The sequence below is a fragment of the Xenopus laevis genome, chromosome 8L (assembly GCF_017654675.1).
Source record: "Xenopus laevis strain J_2021 chromosome 8L, Xenopus_laevis_v10.1, whole genome shotgun sequence".
NCBI classification, from domain to species: Eukaryota; Metazoa; Chordata; class Amphibia; order Anura; family Pipidae; genus Xenopus; species Xenopus laevis.
In genome coordinates this window covers 70,531,750-70,552,894 of record NC_054385.1, presented here as the reverse complement: position 1 = coordinate 70,552,894, position 21,145 = coordinate 70,531,750, and the positions used below count along the sequence as shown (strand labels likewise).

Here is a 21,145-nt window from a genome sequence, read left to right as displayed (position 1 = left end):
AGCCAAAAAAAACATTCAAAATTTGAAGTTTTTTTTATTCTATTCCTTCACTCGAGCTAAGTAAATGGGCCCCTCATTGTCCATAAAAGTTGCTTTATCAGCTGTAATGTAATAGACATAGAAGATTCTCTATTATTATTACTAGTGGGTAGGCACCTAAACCCCCAGCAATCTTACACAATTGAGAGAGGGGAGCCAGGCTGAATGGTGTCAGACAGGGTTGATTGATTGGGGAAGGAGATGATCTAGAGATGATCTAGAGCTGGGGCTAGAGAAGCATATAGGATTTGGGACTGGAAATTAAAGTGAAGATTGCTAGGCTGGTTGTTTGAAAAAAAATATTCAATCAGGCAAAGGTGGAGAAATTAGGTCCAGGAAGAAATTAGCTAGACCTGGGAAGTGGGAATTCACATAGACCTTGGAATGTGAACAGGAATAAAATCTTCTGTAAGTATAGAGGTTGGGAAAGAGGACTCAGGTGGATTCTGACTTGTGATAGAAGGGTATGGGGCATTCATTTCTGGAGAGGGTTACTAAAAGTCAGGTAGTATAAGAAAGCTGAATTTGGGCAGGGCATAGGTCTTAAGTGTACTTATTAATTTTTGCTAGGAAGGGTGAAGACATTTGGGTATAAGTGAGTGAGTCATTGGAGGGGAAAGAGACAATTTAGTGATGGTGGTCAGCATGGCAAAAGTATTAATGCAGTTCTAAGATTGAAGAAGAAGATTCACACAGAAATGTGAATGGGAAATATGAGACAGAATTGATGCTGGGGATTGGATGATTATTCAAAAACAGCCGAGGAGAGAGATATGAAAGGTCCTGTAACATAGGATTGCATTCTAATAAATGAGACATTCCTTCTTGTACCTTGATCCCTTGAGAGACAAAACCACAAAAATTTATTATACTAAATGGGTCTCTTTGAACTGGGTCAGAACCTAAATACTCTCAGTCCTTATTTAAACTGCAGATCAAACCCTAATATTGAAGTTTAGCAACTAATTCTGTTTGTGTCAGTTCTACTTCTACTAAATTGGCCGGTTAAGAGCTGAACGTAAACCAGATTTCCTATTTTCAGTATGTTGATTGTTACTCGAATGGGTTAAGAATTGTCTGTTTTGTAGTAAAACCAACATGTCTCGTTTAAATTTAGCTCTTAGGAAAAATCTTAGAATAATAAGACTTTGGCCTAGAGGAGCGTGAGAGAGAGAGAGAGCGTAAATACCAGAGTGTGTGGAATGTGAGACAATGCAAGTGGGAGGAGGGGTACTATAGAAGAGGTGAGGAGACAATACAGAGTGCACGACAGCCAATGAGAAATGAATGGGAGAAAGCTGAGTAGAACTGGGATAATAGGAAAGCAGAAATGCAATGCAAACTAAAACCCATTAATAGGGTGACTTGTCCATTCATCCAAACACTGAATCACACACTTAATAAATTACACACATACACACTAATGTCAGCACAGACTGAATCACAAGCATGACTGCACTGATTAACAAACATAAACACATATGATATACAGACCTATACAGTCTCTGTTACATCTGATAAACAAACAGACACGTATTTAGTAAACCAACAAGCATCTTTCATGGCAGGTTTCTAAAATCTTTAACTAAAAGCATTGTCACCCTGTTTCCTCAACAGATGTGTAGATGAGACCTCCATCTGGAAGTGATCACACCCCATCTTGCTCATCCCAGAGACAGAGAAACCGAGACAACAACACGGCTGCTTGTGGTCTGGCTAGTGGCATCAGGCAGGGAACCAGAATTCCCATAGTGCATGCACAAAATTCCATACATCCTTCTTCTCGCTGAGCACAGTCATTAAATTCATAATGGCACAGGGGACATTGTAATTAGCATTTTCTTGCAAGAGTGACATGTAAAATGGTTTCCTTGTTGCAATGGCACTGGAGTGGGATTAGCAAAGAGCATCACTAAAACAGTTGTGTGTCCTTTCCTTCATATATTAACTTTTACTATCACATCCTTACATTAGTATAAACTATTTTAGTTAAGGGTAGTATTCTCAGTCATCAACACACATATACTGTACAGTGGCACATACCAATATAGACTATATTGATATAAATTTCCTGATAACCCTCTTCTTGTTCAATGCACCACTTATGGTTCTAAATATACAACCTGAAAGAATCATAACACTAACATTGGTTGATGATAAACAGAACATTAACTGTATTGCATTGGACATAGAAAAGAGGGACAAAAATATTTTGACCACGCCGATTTTTTTGCCACCCCTCCTTATTACCATGTCCATTTTACAATATTTGGCAGGTTATGAAAGTTTCAACACATTACAGTTTTGCTAATGAAGGTGAATTGCCCTTTAAGCTGCAAACCACAGTTTCCCCAAGATACCTGCTTATCTTAAATTGTTACAATTGCTTCTTTGCCTATCTTAAATTGTTACAAAAGTATCAAAGTATCTATTCTGGGCTCTCTGCCAAAAGCCAATTAAGTAGGAGACATTGTATCTTTTTCTGCCTGTTCAGTGCAGGAGATGAAAGAGAAAGTCGGGACATTTAAGTAACAATCCAGGACTGTGGGTTAAGCAGTCAAAATTGGGACTGCCCCGCGAAAAACAGGACAGTGGGGAGGTATGTGTATTTACTGTATATTCTACCCATGCTTGACTGAGTCTCTTGGTACTGAATGTGCTTCAGTTTTAAATTGAGTTTCTAGTTCCCTGATTTCTGCCAAGACTGAAAGCTTTCAATTTTCCCTGCCCCCTTTATTATTCTTCTTTGCCAGATGTCAGTAGAAATTAATTTCCCCCAGAAAACAGGAAAAAAAGACTTATAACAGCTAAAAATAGATCAGGAATGTATTACAGAAAAAAGCCCCTGCTGTGATATCCAAAAAAGAACATGTAGCCTGTATACATAATGTCAGATCAATGCACTGTTTCACCAACATATAAAATGGGGATTTAAAAATAAGTGAAGGAAGAGTAAGCAACTAGTTCAGAGATGTCTACATGTGTGTTGAGACCAACCTGGTTGTACAGTAACTAAACATTTTAAAGGGAAAATATACTACTCTGACATAAGCTCATTCAATTGGGGGTATGTTAAAGAGCTACATAAACACTAGGGGGCAAATTCACTAAAGTGCGAAGCAGCTAACGCTAGCGCAAATTCGCAAGCATGACATCATTATATTACTTCGCTGATTTACTAACGGGCGCTGGCGTAAATTCGCTAGCGAAGTGGACCTACTCTAGCGCTACTTCGTACCCTTACGCCAGGCGAAGTTGCGGTATGGCGATGGGAACTAACTACGCTAATTCACTAACTTGCGCATTTTACTGAACGTTATCCAGTAACGTAACTAGAGGGGGGTGGGCGCAGGACGTGCAGCCAGGCCCCCCTCCGTACGCCATTTTTTCTGCCGCCGGAGTCCCAGAATCAGTGGGAGTCAGTGGCGCGCAAGCTGCCGGGGGGCCCTGAGGGGGTGCGGACCCTGGCCCAATCACACCCCCTGCTCCCCCGCTAGTTACGGCACTGACGTTACCTCTTGCTCCAGACTTGCCTTCGCCACCTCAGACCAGGTGAAGTTTGTCCAAAAATAGTTGACATTTTCCCAAAAAGTCCCAAAAAACTCTGGCGTCTTTTACTTTTTTAAGGATGATAGTATGAAAAATAGTGTAAATTTTTTTGGGGGTACCCTCCTTCCCCCTACATTTCATAACATATGGCAACTCAACGATACAGTGGGCACATGTGTAGGGCAATAGAACACCTTTATTTTTTTTTTAAAGGTTTCCTGGGCTTGTGTAGTGTAATGTAGTTGCCGCAGCATATACCTCCATTATATTTTAACTTTGCGCCATATGCAAATTAGGCATTTCTAACGTAACTTCGCTTTGCCTGACGAAGTAACGGTATCGCAACTTTGCTACCGTTCGCCACCGTTCGCCTCCCTGAGCGCAACTTTGCATTTTAGTGAATTTGCATAGCGCTGGCAAAACTACGCCTGGCGAAGTGCGGGGAAGCTATCGCTGGCGCAACTTCGGATCTTAGTGAATTTGCCCCTATGTATAAGTTCCAGACCAGTTTGCACATACTAGGATGTCTATTCAAAAAACATGCTGCATTATTGCTCCACCATTAATTGAAAAGCAGAACATTGTCTCTTACCTCTAATTTCTAGAAAAGAAGGAGTTAATGCTAACACATCATTGAGAGAGTTGAGGGGGGCCCCATCCTGCAGCCATATCACATAAACTGGATCTGGGGGACCCTGAGCATGACAGCTGAGGTTGAAGGGCTGATCAGGATAAGTATGTAGATCTTGGGGTTCTTCTAAAAAAATGGGCAAACCTATAGATATTAAGAGAGAGGCACAAGGGATAAGTGATAAACACTAATGTAACTGCCACATAAACATGAAAATATGTAGGTACAAACCTTCCAGCTCCAAGTAGGCTTCTTCAGATAGAATCTCCTCTCCTTCAACAGTGACTGAACACCTATAATGCCCTGAATCTAATAGCTGCATGGAGGGAATGCTGCAAAATATGAATCAGAAAACAAAATTAGCAGCCTGTTTATTTCAAAATTGCCTGGATCCTAAAATATGTTTGCAAACTTGCATGCGTTACCATTTCTATTACATCCATGTTTCTTGATATGGTATTTAGACATAAGTAAACTTCGTTTTGGCACATGGCTAAGCAAATATGCTAAAGTTAAATCCAAGCTGTATGACTGTGCGCGCAAACACACTTTATGACATAATATGCACATAAAATAGTGTGCGTGAAAACACATGATTTTGTACCACATACAAAATACATTTTTGTGCATACAGCCCAGAAGAAATTAGAGGGAACATTAGTTAAAAGATGCTTCATGTTCTGGTTAGCAATTATTTGTTAAAGCAGATTGCGGGTCTCTAAAATCTCTTAATGAAATCAAAATGGTTGTGTTAAAGGAGAAGGAAAGGTTAAAACTAAGTAAGCCTTATCAGAAAGGTCCATCTAAATATACCAGTAAACCCCCAAAGTAATGTTGCTCTGAGTCCCCTGTCAAAAGAAATACAGCATTTCTTTCCTTCTATTGTGTACTCATGGGCTTCTGAATCAGACTTCCTGTTTTCAGCTTAAACCTCATTGCCCTGGGCAAGAGCATGCTCAGTTTGCTCCTCTCCCCCCACCCCTCCCTTCTCTACTGTAATCTGAGCCCAGAGCAGGGAGAGACTCAGGCAGGAAGTGATGTCACACCACATTTATACTGCAGCTCCTATTCTAAACAAACAGAGAGTTTCTAGAGCTTTTTACTCAGGTATGGTAAAACATTCTACAGAATAAATATAGCATTCTAGCTTGCACTATTGCAGCTAATCTATTGGCAATAAAATGCCTCCGTAGCTTTCCTTCTCCTTTAAAGAAAAGAGGAAATGTATTGTATTGCAAAATATGTTTTACTATTAACAGGATTAAAAAACAATGTTTTCGAATTAGTGATATTGGGCTATAATGTTGGGCGGTATGAATACAGTGTACTGCTACTAATGCAATACAATTAATGTTCTGTTTATCATCAATCAATCCGTAGTGGTACTGTTATGATTCTTTCAGGGTTGTATATTTAGAACCATAAGTGGTGCATTGAATAAGAAGAAGGTTCTCAGGAAATTGATGAAAGTAGCAGCAGAAACTTAGGTAACCTTAGGCCATGAGTACACAGAGTGTAGAACATGAAAGGAGGCATCTTCGGGCTGACCTATGCTCCACTCTACTGCATGTGACTAGCGGAGGCAGGCAGGCTAAGATAAAAGGAACAGGGGCACAGAGAAGATTCGCTTCCGTCAGCTTGCAAGAGTACGCAGTCTGAGAGCAGCGGAGCCTATGCTCCGTGTACCCTTGCCCTTAAAAAACTGTTTTTGAGCTCTGGAGATGATGATTGCAAAAGCAAGACACACTGGAAACTTTAAATGTTTGAACTGAAGCTCAAATGAAGTCCCACCACTAACCTCAATTCACTGATGGCTAGCCATTCATCTTCTTCATCCCAAGGCATCTGGATCTGATTGATATCAGCAAATTCTAAGGGCTCTCCATTATGCAACCATTCGACATCAGGAAAAATCTCTTTTACTTTCACGCTGCACCTGAGAACTATGTCTTTTCCCAAAGAGGATGTGATATTAGAGGGATTTTCCATAAAATGATAATCTAGGAAGCAAATAGAAGATATTCATAATAATATTATAATATTATTTAATTGCATATATATTATTTCCTAAAACAGAATCAAGCAGTTATTCAAAGATTGAAGGAAAATATAAATTATCTCTATGTATGTTGTACAGCTATGGGATCCGCTATCCAGAAAGCTCCAAATTACAGGAAGTCTCTCATGGTTTCCTGTTTCTCTGTAATAATAAAACAGTACCTTGTACTTGATACCAACTAAGATATAGTTAATCCTTACTGGAAGCAAAACTAGCCTATTGGCTATATTTAAAGGGGACCTGTCACCCAGACATAAAAAGCTGTATAATAAAAGTCATTTTCATGTTAAACATGAAACCTAGATTATTTTTTTTATTAACACACCCATAACTGTTATAAACTTGTTTAAAAGTTTCAGCTGTCAATCATATATTGTCAGCCCCTCCTCTATGCCTTAGGCATAGAAGCGGGACAGGAAATTACTTTCACTTTCCATTTTGCACTTTCTAGATGTCATTGCACTCCTCACATCCCCCCTCCCTCCTCTCCATTTAATTGTGTAGCCAGTGAATGGGCATGGGTATCAGGTGCCGCGTTCTGGTACATAAATAAGATTTTGACATGCAGCAAAGCTTGCTTTAAAGGAAAACCAAACCCTTTTTATTAAAATCCCCTACACCCTACCCTATATAGACCCCCCCTTCCTGCACCCCCCCCCCAGCCTAGGTGTTTCCCTGGGTAAATGCCCATAACTCTTTTCTTACCCTTCGTTGCAGATTCAGGGCATCAGAGTTCACGGCACCATCTTCTAATCTCCGGGTCTTCTTCTGGTGCTTCGTCAATTTCCATGGCTTTCGACAAAAATGTGCTGATTACCGTAGAGAAGAAGATGGCGCCTGTGAACTCTGATGCCCTGAATCTGCAGCAAGCGTTAAGTAAAGAGTTCAGGGCATTTACCCAGGGTAACACCTAGGCTGGGGGGGGGGCAGGGAGGAGGTCTATGCAGGGTAGGCGGGTAGGGGATTTTAATAAAAAGGGTTTGGTTCTCCTGTAATGACACTTTTCACAAAATGGCTGCTGCCTGCCTGCCGTGATTTGAATTCATAGACTAAGAGAAACAAGATTAAATAATTTATAGAGTGTGAGTAAAGTTTATTTTGCTTGAATAACACCAAAAAACAAGATTTGGAATTGTTTCTTAGAGTGACAGGTCACCTTTAATGTTAGCATGATTTTCTAGCAGACTTAAGGTATGAAGATCCAAATTAGGGAAAAATCTGTTATCCGGAAACCCCAGGTCCTGAGTATTCTCTGATAACATGTCCCAAACATGTATAGTCATTCCTTTTTCTTCCAAGGGATACTGTTGCATTATTTTATGCCTGAAAACAATGTATAATATTGTTTACAGTTTTTTTACTGGTGAAAAAAAAATTCTGCCACATTTTGCTTGCATGGAGGAATCAATTTCCTGGTAGTCATGTGACTGATTTTCATATCCTTTCTGGGACACAAAAGCTGTGCACTTAGAAATAAAGCCAATGGCCCACAAGACAACCAAGATTAAAAAACGTATTAACATTTGTTGCAACACTGCTTGACGATACCCATGGATTATTTGATGTGCATAAAAGAGATAAAGCATGAACAGAAGCCACTTATTACTGTTGGTGACGGGTAGTTTTCTTTCTTGGCAATGTGAGGAGGCACTGGAAGGTACTGGACATTTCTTCACTGGCTTAAATAAACATGTAGCAATCAATGTGCTATTAACCTTAAGCTACATAAGTACATAGAATTCATACCTCCCAAAATGTACCCACATTTTTAATCTGCACTGGTCACACATAGTTACTCCCTGACACACCTCAGATCCACCTGAAATCTTATCCCACCACTTTTGGAGAGTGTGATTCAGGGCTGTCCTACCTAAATCTTAAACATTATAGGGTTTCAGGAACCTCTAACAACATAAAGTAAGATATTAATAGTAAAATATTCATTTCGTTATACAGGTATGGGATCCGTTATCTGGAAACCAGTTATCCAGAAAGCTCCAAATTACAGAAAGGCCATCTCCCATAGACTTTACAGACATTATATAGTGAATAAAGTACCCCCTCTTGTAAAATATAAGGATATTATAAGTTACCGAGGAGTTTCATGACCATATAAAAACACGAGGCCGAAGGCCGAGTGTTTTTATACAGGTCATGGAACTCCGAGGTAACTTATAATATCCTCATATTTTACAACTGGGGGTACTTTATTAATTATAATACACAAATTTTAGTGAGTCATGTGACAGAAATTACATCACTACTCACCGTTTATAACTGATGACATCACTACTCACCGTTTATAAGGATATAATTTACAAGACATTCATGGCTTTTGTGTATTATAATAAATTAATCCAAATTTTTAAGCAAAATTTCCTTTTTCTCTGTAATAGTAAAACAGTTCCTTGTACTTGATTCAAGATAGAATTAATCGCTATTGGAAGCAATACCAGTTTATTGGGGTTATTTAATGTTTACATGATTTTCTAGTAGAGTTAAGGTATGAATATCCAAAAACCCCAAGTCCAGAGCATTCTGGATAACAGGTCCCACACCTGTAAAACACGAACATCCACAATTTACTCAATCTGCATTACATATTCTATTATGTTTATGGAAAACTCAATAAAAATGATTGAAAAGTAACATCCACAATTATGTTAATTCGAGGGCCTCCTTCCTCCTATGTCTGAGCACATGACACTTACCATGTAATGCTGAATGTTATTGTGAGACACTTTAGCTATCTAGTGAGTGTACGCTGATTGTAATCTCAGTTGCAATTGATGTACAAACTCTGTAAACTATTGCATAACATGGCAGTGTTATATAAATAAAGGAAACTAAAAATAAAACAGATTTTCCTATGGATTGTTTCAGGGTTTTAAAACTGACCATGTGCTCTAAAAATGTAGTATTCCTATAGTATTCCTATAGCCAAAAAGTAAATGTCCCTATGCAAATGTATGAAGTACTTTGCACCTTGCCCCCAAGGAATTTGCTCCTTGCAACCTTAAGCTGGCCATAGACGCAAAGATCTGATTCGACAGTCTGTGGAGAGTCCCGACATTTTTCGTCCAACAGAGATCAGTCATTTGGTCGATCGGACAGGTTAAAAGATTTCTGTTGGCTGCTGATAATATCTCTGCATGTATTGCCGAGCGTACGATTTTCAGAGGGTGACTGTCACTAGCTTTTGTCGGACATAACTTTCATACGATTGCTGTCATCGGCTGATCTGTTCTTTTACTACTTTATTTGATCGGAATGGTTAGTGGCAGGTCGGGAGATGGGGAAGTCTGATCGTACATTGATTAGTACGATCGGATCTTTGCGTCTGTGGCCAGCTTTAGGCCCAACTCTTTGCAATTCCAGACTGGAGCACACAAATTTTCACCTCTCTCTGTAGGTGGCACTGCCTGCAAACCTATATTTTTGCATCATAATAAGGCGCAGAGCACAGATGAAACAGATAAAAGTTCTTTGTGCAAGGATCGGTAATGGTTGGGATGTTGTGATGATAAGTGTGTCAGCTCTGTGCACTGGAGGTTAGAGTTTGTCAGGTCTGTGCACCAGAAGAGATTTATAACAGAGCACTGTGTGTTAGCTTTAAATCCCGAGAAGTAAAATCTGCCACTTCTACAAAATTTTTTATGTAGGTGCAAATTCACTGTTCATTCCAAATGAGCAGGAAAAACACAGAGGTGGACAGAGCTAGCTCTCAATGTGGACTGTACTTTTCCCCAAAAAATTAATGTAATGCATGCCCATTAGAATGTTAGTAGATGTTCATTTCAAATGTCAGAGACCATTTAATTATGTAGAAATGTACAGAAATGTGTAGAATTTCTAGAATACATACATTTCTCAACAGTATATTATTCTTATTTAAAGGACATTGTTTTAGAAATAATTCACTATCACAGATATTTAAACTCAAGTCAGGTCATAGATCCAACACCCTTAGCTCAGAGTCCTTGAATTTTACGCTAGCAGGACGGGGCTTCTGAACTAATAAGCCCTGCTTTTGGCTTGCTGGCCCCTATCAGACTGAATGGAGTCTGTACTTCTTTGGCTCTATGTTCCTTTCCTGGCAGTTAGTGAAAGCCACTGACTCACTCCCCAATCATCGCTGCCTAATTGTCTATGAATAAAAGAACAAACATGTTCCTTATTTATTTAGCATATTAGAAGAATATGCCATTGCAATCTCAGATACTCATCACTCCTCTATAATGTACAATGGTTTGTATCTTATTTGTCTTGAGTAGTATAATTAAGTACATTATTATTGGATATGAAGAAAAGTCTATAATACATAGGGTATTTTTGACCACCACTGTGCTCTGCAATATAACAGCTGCAATAAATACGCACTAAGTGAATGTGGAATCAAGCAATACATTTGATGTTCATAAATGCTTCATAAATGCTTCGTTTTTACAACATTTGATTCTATAAGCACAAAATTACCCCTTTATGAAGACATTTCCTGCCTTAATTCTTTTAAAACTGGTGAACTTGGAGCAGGCTTGTTATATTCCACCACTCTAAATAAACGGGCTTAGGACCAATGCATTGTCTGAAAGTTTTAACTACTTATACTTTTTATAAATATAGTTTTTATAACTAATATGATTTCTAGTGTCATCTAGTCTACTACATAATTCTGTTAACTTGCTTCAAATGAATACAGTTTGAATCAGGGATCCCCATCTGGAGGCCCAGTGGCTAGATGTGGCCATTAAAGGTATTTTTTGGTTTGCCCCCAGCCTAGTTATACAAAGAGTTCATTGTATAACATCATCATTAAAATACACGATACAAACAAGAACATCTAGTATACTGAATATTCAGCCAACTACATGGAAAAAGCTGGTCAGAAAACTTGTGTCTTTCATATAAAGGAGTGTGTGATCTACTTTGTTATAAACATAGCTTGTCTTAAGGGAGCACATGGATTTGTGCTTAATATATACGGTAGTAGTAACATGGCAATTAAACAGAAAAGACTCTTGTCTTGTCCATACAGTTGACAATGGTTGGGCAAACAATTCCTACTTAACTTCCAGTTGATTTACTCTAAGTACCTTCAAGACTCCAGAATAACAGCCAGTAAAGTACCTGGAATAACAACTGTGCTATATAAATTGATACAGTATCTGCATGCTAAAAAGGCCTTTTAAAAAACTTTGTACACTTCTTTATTTGCCTTTCTTTCATCCAATATCAAAGGATGTCCATGTGACCTCAGGAAAGATCTACTAGAGAATAAGCCTCCATTGAGTCTGTGGTAGCCATTATTCCTTTACTCCACTCCATATTTTAACTGATGCACTTTATATAGTCATATTCTCTTATTACTCATTTAGTTCCACATTGTATAGTAATGCATACTTTACATGCAGCTTTGTCAGTGTTATATAGTGGGAACAATGAGACACACCTCCTGTGGAAGTACTCTGCTTGTACTTCCAGGTGCCTCTTAATAAATAATTCACCTAAAGGTAACAGCTGCATCCATATTATTAAATATAGCTAATCTACATTTTTTGATGCTTGTCCAGTAGAAGTCTGACAATTTGCCAACCGATTATATTACATGAATTCCATTGTTACATACAGTACTATTAGTAAGCCACACTCTCATTACATCTAATACCAACTTGCACACTATGTTAGCCAGTATACAGAACCCTGTGGCATACCACTCATAGCTCTAGTCTAATCAGACAATCTACCATTAAGACCTACTCCTTTTACACAATCTGTCAGCCAGCTCTTTTAGTCTATATTGTATTGAATTACAAGGTACTCTTTAAACTTTAATCTTTATTAGTAGGTTATAGAATGGCCAGTTCTAAGCAACTTTCCAACTGGTCTTCATTATTTATTTTTTAAAGTTTAATTATTTCATTCCAGCTTTTAAATTGGGGTCACTGACCACATCTAAAAAACTAAAGGCCCCCCCATACACGGGCAGATAAAAGCTGCCGACAGACCGAGTCGGCAGCTTATTGGCCCGTGTGTGGGGCCCACCAATTGATTATTGATGCAGTCTCGTGATCCGACCGCCTGCATTGCCTCAATTCTGATCCGATCATTGGGCCCTAGAGTCCATGATCAGATCAGCCCGATATTGACCACCTCAATGTGGGCATATTGGGGAAATATCGGCTTGTTTGGTGAAATCTCTGTATGGCCACCTTAAGGCTACAAATGTATTATTATTACTACTTTTTATTACTCATCTTTATATTCAGGCCCTCTCCTATTTATATTCCAGTCAAATCAGTGCATGGTTGCTAGTGTGATTTGGACCCTAGCAACCAGATTGCGAAAATTGCAAGCTGTTAAATAAAAAGCTAAATAACTCAAAAACCACAGATAATAAAAAATGAAAAACAATTGCAAATTCTCCCAGAATATCACCCTTTACATCATACTAAAAGTTATCTGAAAAGTGATCAACCCCTTTAAAAAGCCTAAGTAGACCTCAACTGCTACAACACCATTGCCTGTCACTACACTGTAAAATATAAATATGTTTATTTAGCAAGATCTATCCCTGATAAAATCATGCTAATTACTACTCAGAGTGCTCCAAATAATAATATTGAATCTATAAAGTAACCTTCAAATAATTCCACCTCTCCAGATGTCAAACTTTGAACACTATAGACTGATCTTACCAGTCTAGACAGAAGCCGTTGTGTTAATATATGTACCAGTGAATGTATTTCCCCACATAACCACAAAAAGTATCAGCATAACTGGCTGACCTAGAAAAGCTGTCATTTAGAATTAGTAACATTATAATATATTATAGTAATGTGTACATAGCAGTCCATGCTCTGCTTTCTGTTCTGAAGAACAGAAAGTGACACCATTACTTCCCCAAAACACAATTTTCTCTTAAAACAGTTATGTGTATGTTGCAACATATTATTTCATTCACTAATACTGTTCCTATTTAGGCAGGGCAGTCCCAAATCATGGACTCTCAAAGGGTTGGGGCTTAGCCAATGGAAGATTAGAGTAAATGCATATTATCAGGGTGGATTTGGGGTATGTTGGGAGATACACACTAACTTGCAAACTGTATTTTAGCTGGGGTGGGAGGGGGTACAATCACACTGCCAATCATTTACTGAAGTAACCTACTGTATAACCTACTGTATATAAACCATGCAACTTGCATACCATGGTCAGTTTATTGCTGAAGTAAATCATCTCTACTGTACATGTGGCTCCCTAATATCTGGGAGATAAGCCTCTGGTTTAATATTATGAATGATGACAGGCCAAAAATTAAACATATCCACAAAAATAGTAACAAATGGCACACTCACTTCAATGCTTCTGCTTCAATTCAAATCGTGTTCTTTTTATTTCGGTGAGATCAATAAGCAAACGTTTCGGGGTCAAGCCCCTTCATCAAGTGCTACAATCAAGCACTTGATGAAGGGGCTTGACCCCGAAACGTTTGCTTATTGATCTCACCGAAATAAAAAGAACACGATTTGAATTGAAGCAGAAGCATTGAAGTGAGTGTGCCATTTGTTACTATTTTTGTGGATATGTGATAAAAGCTCTTTAATTGCAGCAGAGCTAACATTTGAGCACCTCTTTATTTTTTTACACAAAAGAAAGATAAAAGTTTAGCGGAAGAAAAAATTGACATTTTGTACCAAAAATTAAACATACCAATGACCTGATTTAGCATGTATTCATCTTTACTGCCCAGGTAAAGATGTTAATGTTTTATAGTATGTTGATGACAAGGAGTGCTACATTCAGGCCCCCATCTTCTGCTTAGGGATGGTTATTGCAGTAAATAGACTGCAGAGTCCTGTCCTGTGGAGTTAGCCCTCCTATGTTGAACCATTCCCTTATTGAATAGTTGTTTAGTCTTCCCAATGTATAGATCTGTGCACTCTTCACTACACTAGACAGCATAGATCACATTACTTTGCTTGTGCTTAGCCCTTGGGTTTTGTGGGTATACCGGTTTCCATCTCAGTGTGTTGCTTGGTTCTTAAACCATTGGAATTCATTTATGTTGAAAATTTTCCTAAGATTTTCAGATATTGCAGCTACATATAGGATTACTATGTTATTTTGTCTTCTGTTTGCCTCCCTTTTGTGTGTTGTTCTGGTATTTTTGCTTGTCCTTGATGCTGTTTTGACAAAACCACACAGTTTTCAAAACTCCTTTGAGATGTTTGTATTTCTTGCACTTACATAAGGCATTGGTTTTCATAGTTTCGGCCCAGTAGTGTATATTCTGATAATCCCCAGTATATCATTGAGTGGTGATGGGCATCACAGCAACAGTAAATACTGTCCAACAAAGGCAAATTTGTTCTCAGTTGAGTTTTGTTTTGCTTTGATGGTTTATATTTTTCAACATTTTGTGAATAATGATGTACCAATCATCTCATCCACCTTTAGTTTCACTTCACAAATTTTGCTGACATAGTCCATGGAGTTCTGAATTAAAGTAGTGAACTGTGTTACCTACTACTGGGGCTAAGATGTTGGCCAAGTTTTTAGAAATGTTATGTGTCACTGAGTTCATGGTACAGTCCATTGGCCTATATAGACATGGAGTGGCTTACCCTGAGTACAGGTGGTGATACCAAGCTGCACTGCTGTAAGAGCTTTCTTGTCCCGGGTAGTTAGGTTGGACAGAGGTGTAGCATTAGCAAGGGCTAATACTTTTAAGTGCACATTTTTAGTCTCATCCACCAGTATGTTATTATTCTGTACAGAAGATTATGTATCTGTGATTAGAATTTACTCCGGGACATACAAAGGTGCCACAGCAAAGTTTAATCTCTTAGCAGGAACTTCCTTCACTGGTTCAGTGAATTCCCTGTTTGACAAGTTCTTTACCAACATATCTTTGACATTCTTGGTTGTTTTGATATAATCGTTCCACTTGCGTGCTTATTTGTCTCTTCTCTAGAAAGTGCTGGTTCATAGTTTATTTATATCTCATTGGCCTTGGTATGTTAGGTAGCTGTGATTGCTCCATAAATTCAACCACATTTTGTAGATTCATAGCAGGTATTTGTGCTGCATATTGTACCTTTGAATGGACAGTCTTCTAATTTTAGGACTTAATTGGTCTTTCTCACACTCTCATTTAAAATTAAGATACCGTACATAAGGAATAATTGTCATTATAGAATGTGTCATGCAAAGCGCAAAAATGTAATGTATTAGCTATTCACATATTGTGTTTTGCTTGTTACAAATTTCAACAGGACTCTGCACTTTGAAACATGCTACTTCCCCCAGAAATACAGCTCTGACTGCACTAGTCAGCACTCTATTGATAAGGGGCAGAGGTACTGCCCCTTATATACTTCTTTCTGCCTGCCTCCTACCCCCTAACTTGCAGAAGTGGGACCTCCCCTTGTGAATTCAGTGCTGCCCAGGGCTGGGCCAAGGTATTTTGACACCATAGGCAAGGGCTTTTAATCAGTGCCCCTTCCACCCGGTCCTGCATTACCATTTCCCACATTACCATTCATATTGCCCCCTGTACCTGTGCCAGCAGCCATCATGTTGCCTCATGTACCTGTGCCAGCACCTATCATATTGTACCCATTTGTACCTGTGCCAATGGCAGTCAACCCCTCAGATTGCCCCCAATCTGTACCTGTGCCAGCATAAGCCAAAACAACAATCATATTGTACTTATGCCAGCGGTAGCCAAAATAATCCATCATATTGCCCCAAACATCTGTGTACCTATGACTCCTAGGCAGGCGCTTACTCTGCCTACCCCTAGTTCCGGCCCTGGTGCAGCTCTGCATTTATGGGGAACTCCATTGTGGAGTCCAAAGACCTGAGGATATGGTGTTATTTGCATGGCACTGTGCAAAAGTACAGAAAAGATGGGGCTTGGTGCACCATAATCAGCACATATATTAAATGGCCCCTCGTGTTTCTCTGGCATTATTAGTATACAGTATTTTGTTTAAGCACATCTATACCATCATCATCATCATATATATATGAATGCACATTTTATACATGTAAAAATTTGGTAATCACAGCAATATTTGCTAATAATAAAGCCAGAAATAGTGCAATATTGACCCAACCAAGTTAACTACAGTTCGGCACCAAAGTTTACAAAAAATCAAATATTTCCAGAATTCCTGCTCCACTGGGAATAAACAGGAACTCCCCTAGTCAAAAAGCTATTAAACACAGCTTTCTTACATCTAGAAAAAGTAAGGGGAATTTATTATTCATTTCTCATCCAAGAAAAACTGTACCTCACAGGGATACATGTCCAGAAAATATAGATTAGAGATTAGAGTATGCAATAAGGCACAATATTGAGCACTGAAATTATTACCCTGCAATTTTTCTGTTATAGAGTTAATATGGAACACACCCTCTGATACCTTTGTTGCACATTTTATTCATCCCTTGCTTACATAACAATAAACATAGGCAGTGTTTTGCACAAGTCTTGGAAAACTCTGTCCTAGCTCAGTGACCCATAGCAGCCAATCAGATTTTTGAATTCAGAAATGCCATTTGAAGCAAAACACAACGTTTTGCTATGTTTTCCCCATTGCAAAGAGCATTACTAGATGCAGTTTTCATCTCTACTAACCAGATAAAAGCTTGGTCTGGTTGTGGACCAATTATAGCTGTTTGGGCAGTGGCATAACAAGAGGGCATATCTGAGGGGCCTGGTGTGTGTGCACAGCAGCTCTAATGTGCACCCTTGCATGCTTACATGGCTGTGTGATTTTTTTAAGAGCAACTGGGGGGGGGGATTTCCATAGAGGAAGCCAACCCCATGGACTGGTCCCCCCTGTCCCCCAGGCTCCCCATGACTGTAGGGTCTGCCTCATTTATAGTTATGTCACTGTGTTTGGGCATGCACTAAATTTGGCATTGAGCCTCAGGCCCACCCACTCAAAATAATGCTCTTGAACCATTAAACTTGCCACATAAATTTGATCTCTTTTTAAACAAACCCCCAATTAGCTCATGGACAGATCAGTCTGTTACGCAACTTAATATAAATGTAGATTGCCGAATGGCACTAATCTAATGCAAAAGATCACTGTAAAAATGTATTGTAGACCCTTTTGGCTGGTGACACCATCTCCATGATGATAAGGATTCATTCGTTGGCTGATTCTAGTGTCTGTTTTGGTCTCTTTCAACTATCTGAGCATGCTAAAAAGCAAATGTTTACAATGCTCATTTGGGGATCCCACAGATAAACCAATGGTTATACAATTACATTGTATAACCTTTGGAATTTGAGTTACAAAAGACACTTATCAGTCAAAGGTCAACCTTTCAATGTTTCACCCACAGGAGAAGGTCTATAGAACTGAAAACATAATATATTGGAGTATGTGTCACAATGAATAATACAATTCAACACCCCAGGACTATTTAGCAAGGGTTGCTGGAAGCTGAAGATCAGAACTACTGCTGGATTGTACCCGGGAATATTGATTTTGTCCTTATAATACACTATCCTATGCTGAACTAGCTTTACCTCCTTTCCCACATTCTACACTGATTATAGAGACTCCTCCAGTAAAGGCACTCCTGTGTTCAATTTATCACCTTTACCTACACTTGTTAAAGAATATTGCAAGAGAGTCTAAAAGAGCGAAATTCCCTTTTAAATTGCATAGTTAATTTCAATCTATTACAAAGAAGACTTTGTTTATAAAACACTTTTATGAAAAACAACTCAAAACAAAACATTTATTTTAGTTAAGAACTAAATGTGGAAGTGACCCAGCAAACTTCCCACTCCTTCCACAAAAACTTGCCCATTTAATGCATTCGTTTGATACATTGCAATTGATTTTAGTTGGTAACATTCTGATTTATCAGAGACTTAGTATCAGATACCAACATGGCCATGAAGATGAATTACAACTGGAATCATTATTTAATGATAGGTGGAAAATGTGATATTTTTATGTGATGTTGCCCTTATAGCCCACTGTGCGGTGCTGAACTAGCTTTACCTTTATTACTACCCCCACATAATTTTACCTCCTCTCCCCCAACTCTAGTAAAACTACTCCTGTGTTCCAATTATTACATTCTTTATTTTAGCCAGTTAATGGGCATGTAAAACCTGTCAGGTAAATCCTAAACCTGTTAAGGAATGTTGCTTCTAAAAGAGTAACATTCCTCTTTAAGCGACATAGTTAATGTTAATCTTTTACAAAGAAGACTTTGTTTACAAAACACTTATGAAGCATTTATGAGAAAAAATGTTGCTTTTAGTTTAAGTATTAAATGTGGAAGTGACCCAGCAACCTTCCCACTCCTTCCACATAAACTTGCTTGTGTATTGCATCCGTTTGAGACATTATAGTTGATTTTAACTTGTGACAGTTTTAGCAGAGCAGATACAGTATCAGATACCAAAATAGCCAAGGAGAGGAATTACAACTGGAATCAATATACTGTATGTCACACTAAACAGAGAAAGATGGGAACCGTGACATTTTGATGTGTACAGGCAGCTGAGTGCCAGAAGGAAAAATAATGGGGTATATAACATGATTTGTTGAGCCCAATGTATCCCAAGGACTGGTACTGAACATCAGGGCACTCATTTCCTTTATTTAGAAATTGTAGAGAACACTGTAGCCATGAAAAACATTGGGACATGTTTTGACACTTTGCTAGAATTTTTCATTTCAGTTTTTATGAAATTGGCTTATTTGTCATGATCCCATACAGACATATTGTCCTTTTTTTCCCCAGATTTTATTTTTTCCTGAAATTTTGCATTTAGATAATGGAAGAACTGGCTATGCCATCTTAGTAAAAGGCTGACGGCACATGGGCAGACAGCTGGAACAGAGGAGTTTGATTCCCAGTGTCTTTGATTTTCGAAACCTATATAGCAGAAAACAACTGTATATAAAGGAGTGAAGGGACACATAGCTGAGGTAGGTGTCCATCTGTCTCTATCTATGAGGAGGAGGGATGCGATAGGTGATGTTTTTATAAAAAGAATAAGACAGTTGTATATCCTGCTGTATATATTAGGACAGGGAAGGAGTACTACAGGGATCGTGATACCTCTGATGTAACACATTCAGAAATGCAGAGAGGAAGGTGCCTGATACATCTGTAATAGGAGTAGGATATAGAGACCAATAGGTACCTTGTTATCTGTGTAATAAGGACATTTACAGAAAGGCATTCTGAAATGTGGATATTATATGAGGTAAGAGGTCATTACCCTGATGCTTTTGTACCCTTATGTCTGTGTGCTAGGAAAAGGTGGGGGATGAATGATTTGAAGGCACTATACACAGGGAATGTGAGACATACATACCCTGAGCTCTGTGTATTAAGATTATCATATTGTTGTAGCTGTAGGAGTAATAACAGAGAAATATATGTATGTGTTACAGAAGCTATATTAGGAGAAGGTTTCCTCCAGATTTCATTGTATTAGGGCATATTTATTTAGGAAGTCTGTACACTAGAAAAACAGGAAAAACAAGTAGTTCAATTTTTTTTTAAAAAAGAGCAGAAAAGGTGGCCGTTTGGCTGTATGTCAGTAGAGGAGAGACAGGTTCTGTAATACCTGTTCATTTGGAGAGTAGGAAGGCAAGTGCAAGAATGCCTGTGTATTAGAAGTTCAGAGAAGTTAGATGTGTTAATATATATGAATTAGTAGCTGGAGAAATATCATTATGCTTGTGTATATTAAGAAATTAATTGACTGTTTATTGGGGGAGGTAACAGATTAGCACTCACCGTTTTCTCCAAAGGCAGCTCCTAGTAATGCCAATAGCACCAACACTGCAGGCATGTGTTCCATCCTGGCACAGAGAACACCAGCACCACTAATTTCCCATGTAATCCAACAGTGCAGAATCCCTGAAAAATGCTCTCCAGTTATTGCTACAGTATATAATTAAGATCTAATGGCCATGGAATTAAAAAAAGACTTCTTTCTGCAAGGAAAACTCAGAATAACTGTGAAAGAGACTGGGGGAGAGTCGAGGGTTAGTAAGAAGGCTGAACTCTGATTCTGTGTGTGACTCACTTACACTCTTTTGCACTATGCACAATAGGGAGGGGAAGGCATTCCATACCAATAGTTCATCCCACCACGGAGGGAGGGAGGAGAGGCTAAACAAATGCTCAAATGGGCAGATGATATTTAAGAAAGCAAGAGACATTGAAGTAAGATAAAAGTAAACGAGATAGGCAAAGTTGTATAGAGGCAGCACAATAGGAGATAAATGTAGGCAATTCTGTACTCTTCTACACATAAACATCACAGCACACAGAAAAAAAGCTTCTTATAATCACACAGTATTTGTATATGTTTTTGCACTCCTGAGTGTTTAGTTAAAGGCAGATATGAACAATAAAAGATGACAGAGTCTGTAAATATTTAAAAGGCAAACAAAGGCCCATAAACTTTTCAGTATAGTGGTATAATAGGAATCCCTCAACAGAGCATTACAATCTAGACTTTTTAAAGGAGCTAAGAACTCAGGGTGTGGCAGGGGTGGCAGCATAAGATCCATTCATTCAAACCGACAACAGAACAACCAGATTACTAACCAATTTGGGTTTGTAGCTGGACATACACACATGTGCTGGGGTGTGGTCTATGACTACTCATTCAGTGTAATACTTTTCAAGGTCAAATTGCACGGATCTGATTATACTGACATGACAGAAGTTCAGGAAAGTGTACATTTTTTGGGTCAGTCAAGGATAATGGCATTTTCCTTAAGGCTAGGGCCAGACTGGGCTGAAATCAGACTGCTGAAATCCACAGGCTGATTTCAGCCCCTACCATGAACAGTATCCTC

At 38.7% G+C, this 21,145-nt stretch overlaps 1 protein-coding gene across 3 annotated transcripts in view; it reads right to left on the bottom strand.

The window, feature by feature from the left end:
• The window catches only part of axl.L (AXL receptor tyrosine kinase L homeolog), a 52,352-nt gene extending 31,939 nt beyond the window's left edge, over positions 1-20,413 (bottom strand). Inside the window, exons 1-5 of one of the 3 annotated variants that reach the window (XM_041572939.1) lie at positions 20,073-20,413; positions 7,435-7,601; positions 6,018-6,219; positions 4,451-4,551; positions 4,181-4,363 (exon numbers count right to left, since the gene is read on the bottom strand). In XM_041572939.1, the coding sequence (XP_041428873.1) occupies positions 4,181-4,363; positions 4,451-4,551; positions 6,018-6,219; positions 7,435-7,591 (643 nt within the window). In that variant the 5' untranslated portion in view covers positions 7,592-7,601; positions 20,073-20,413. The remainder of the gene's footprint in view (positions 1-4,180; positions 4,364-4,450; positions 4,552-6,017; positions 6,220-7,434; positions 7,602-20,072) is intronic. The other 2 variants (XM_041572938.1, XM_018230249.2) reach the window with 2 other exon arrangements.
• Positions 20,414-21,145: the final 732 nt, after the last annotated feature.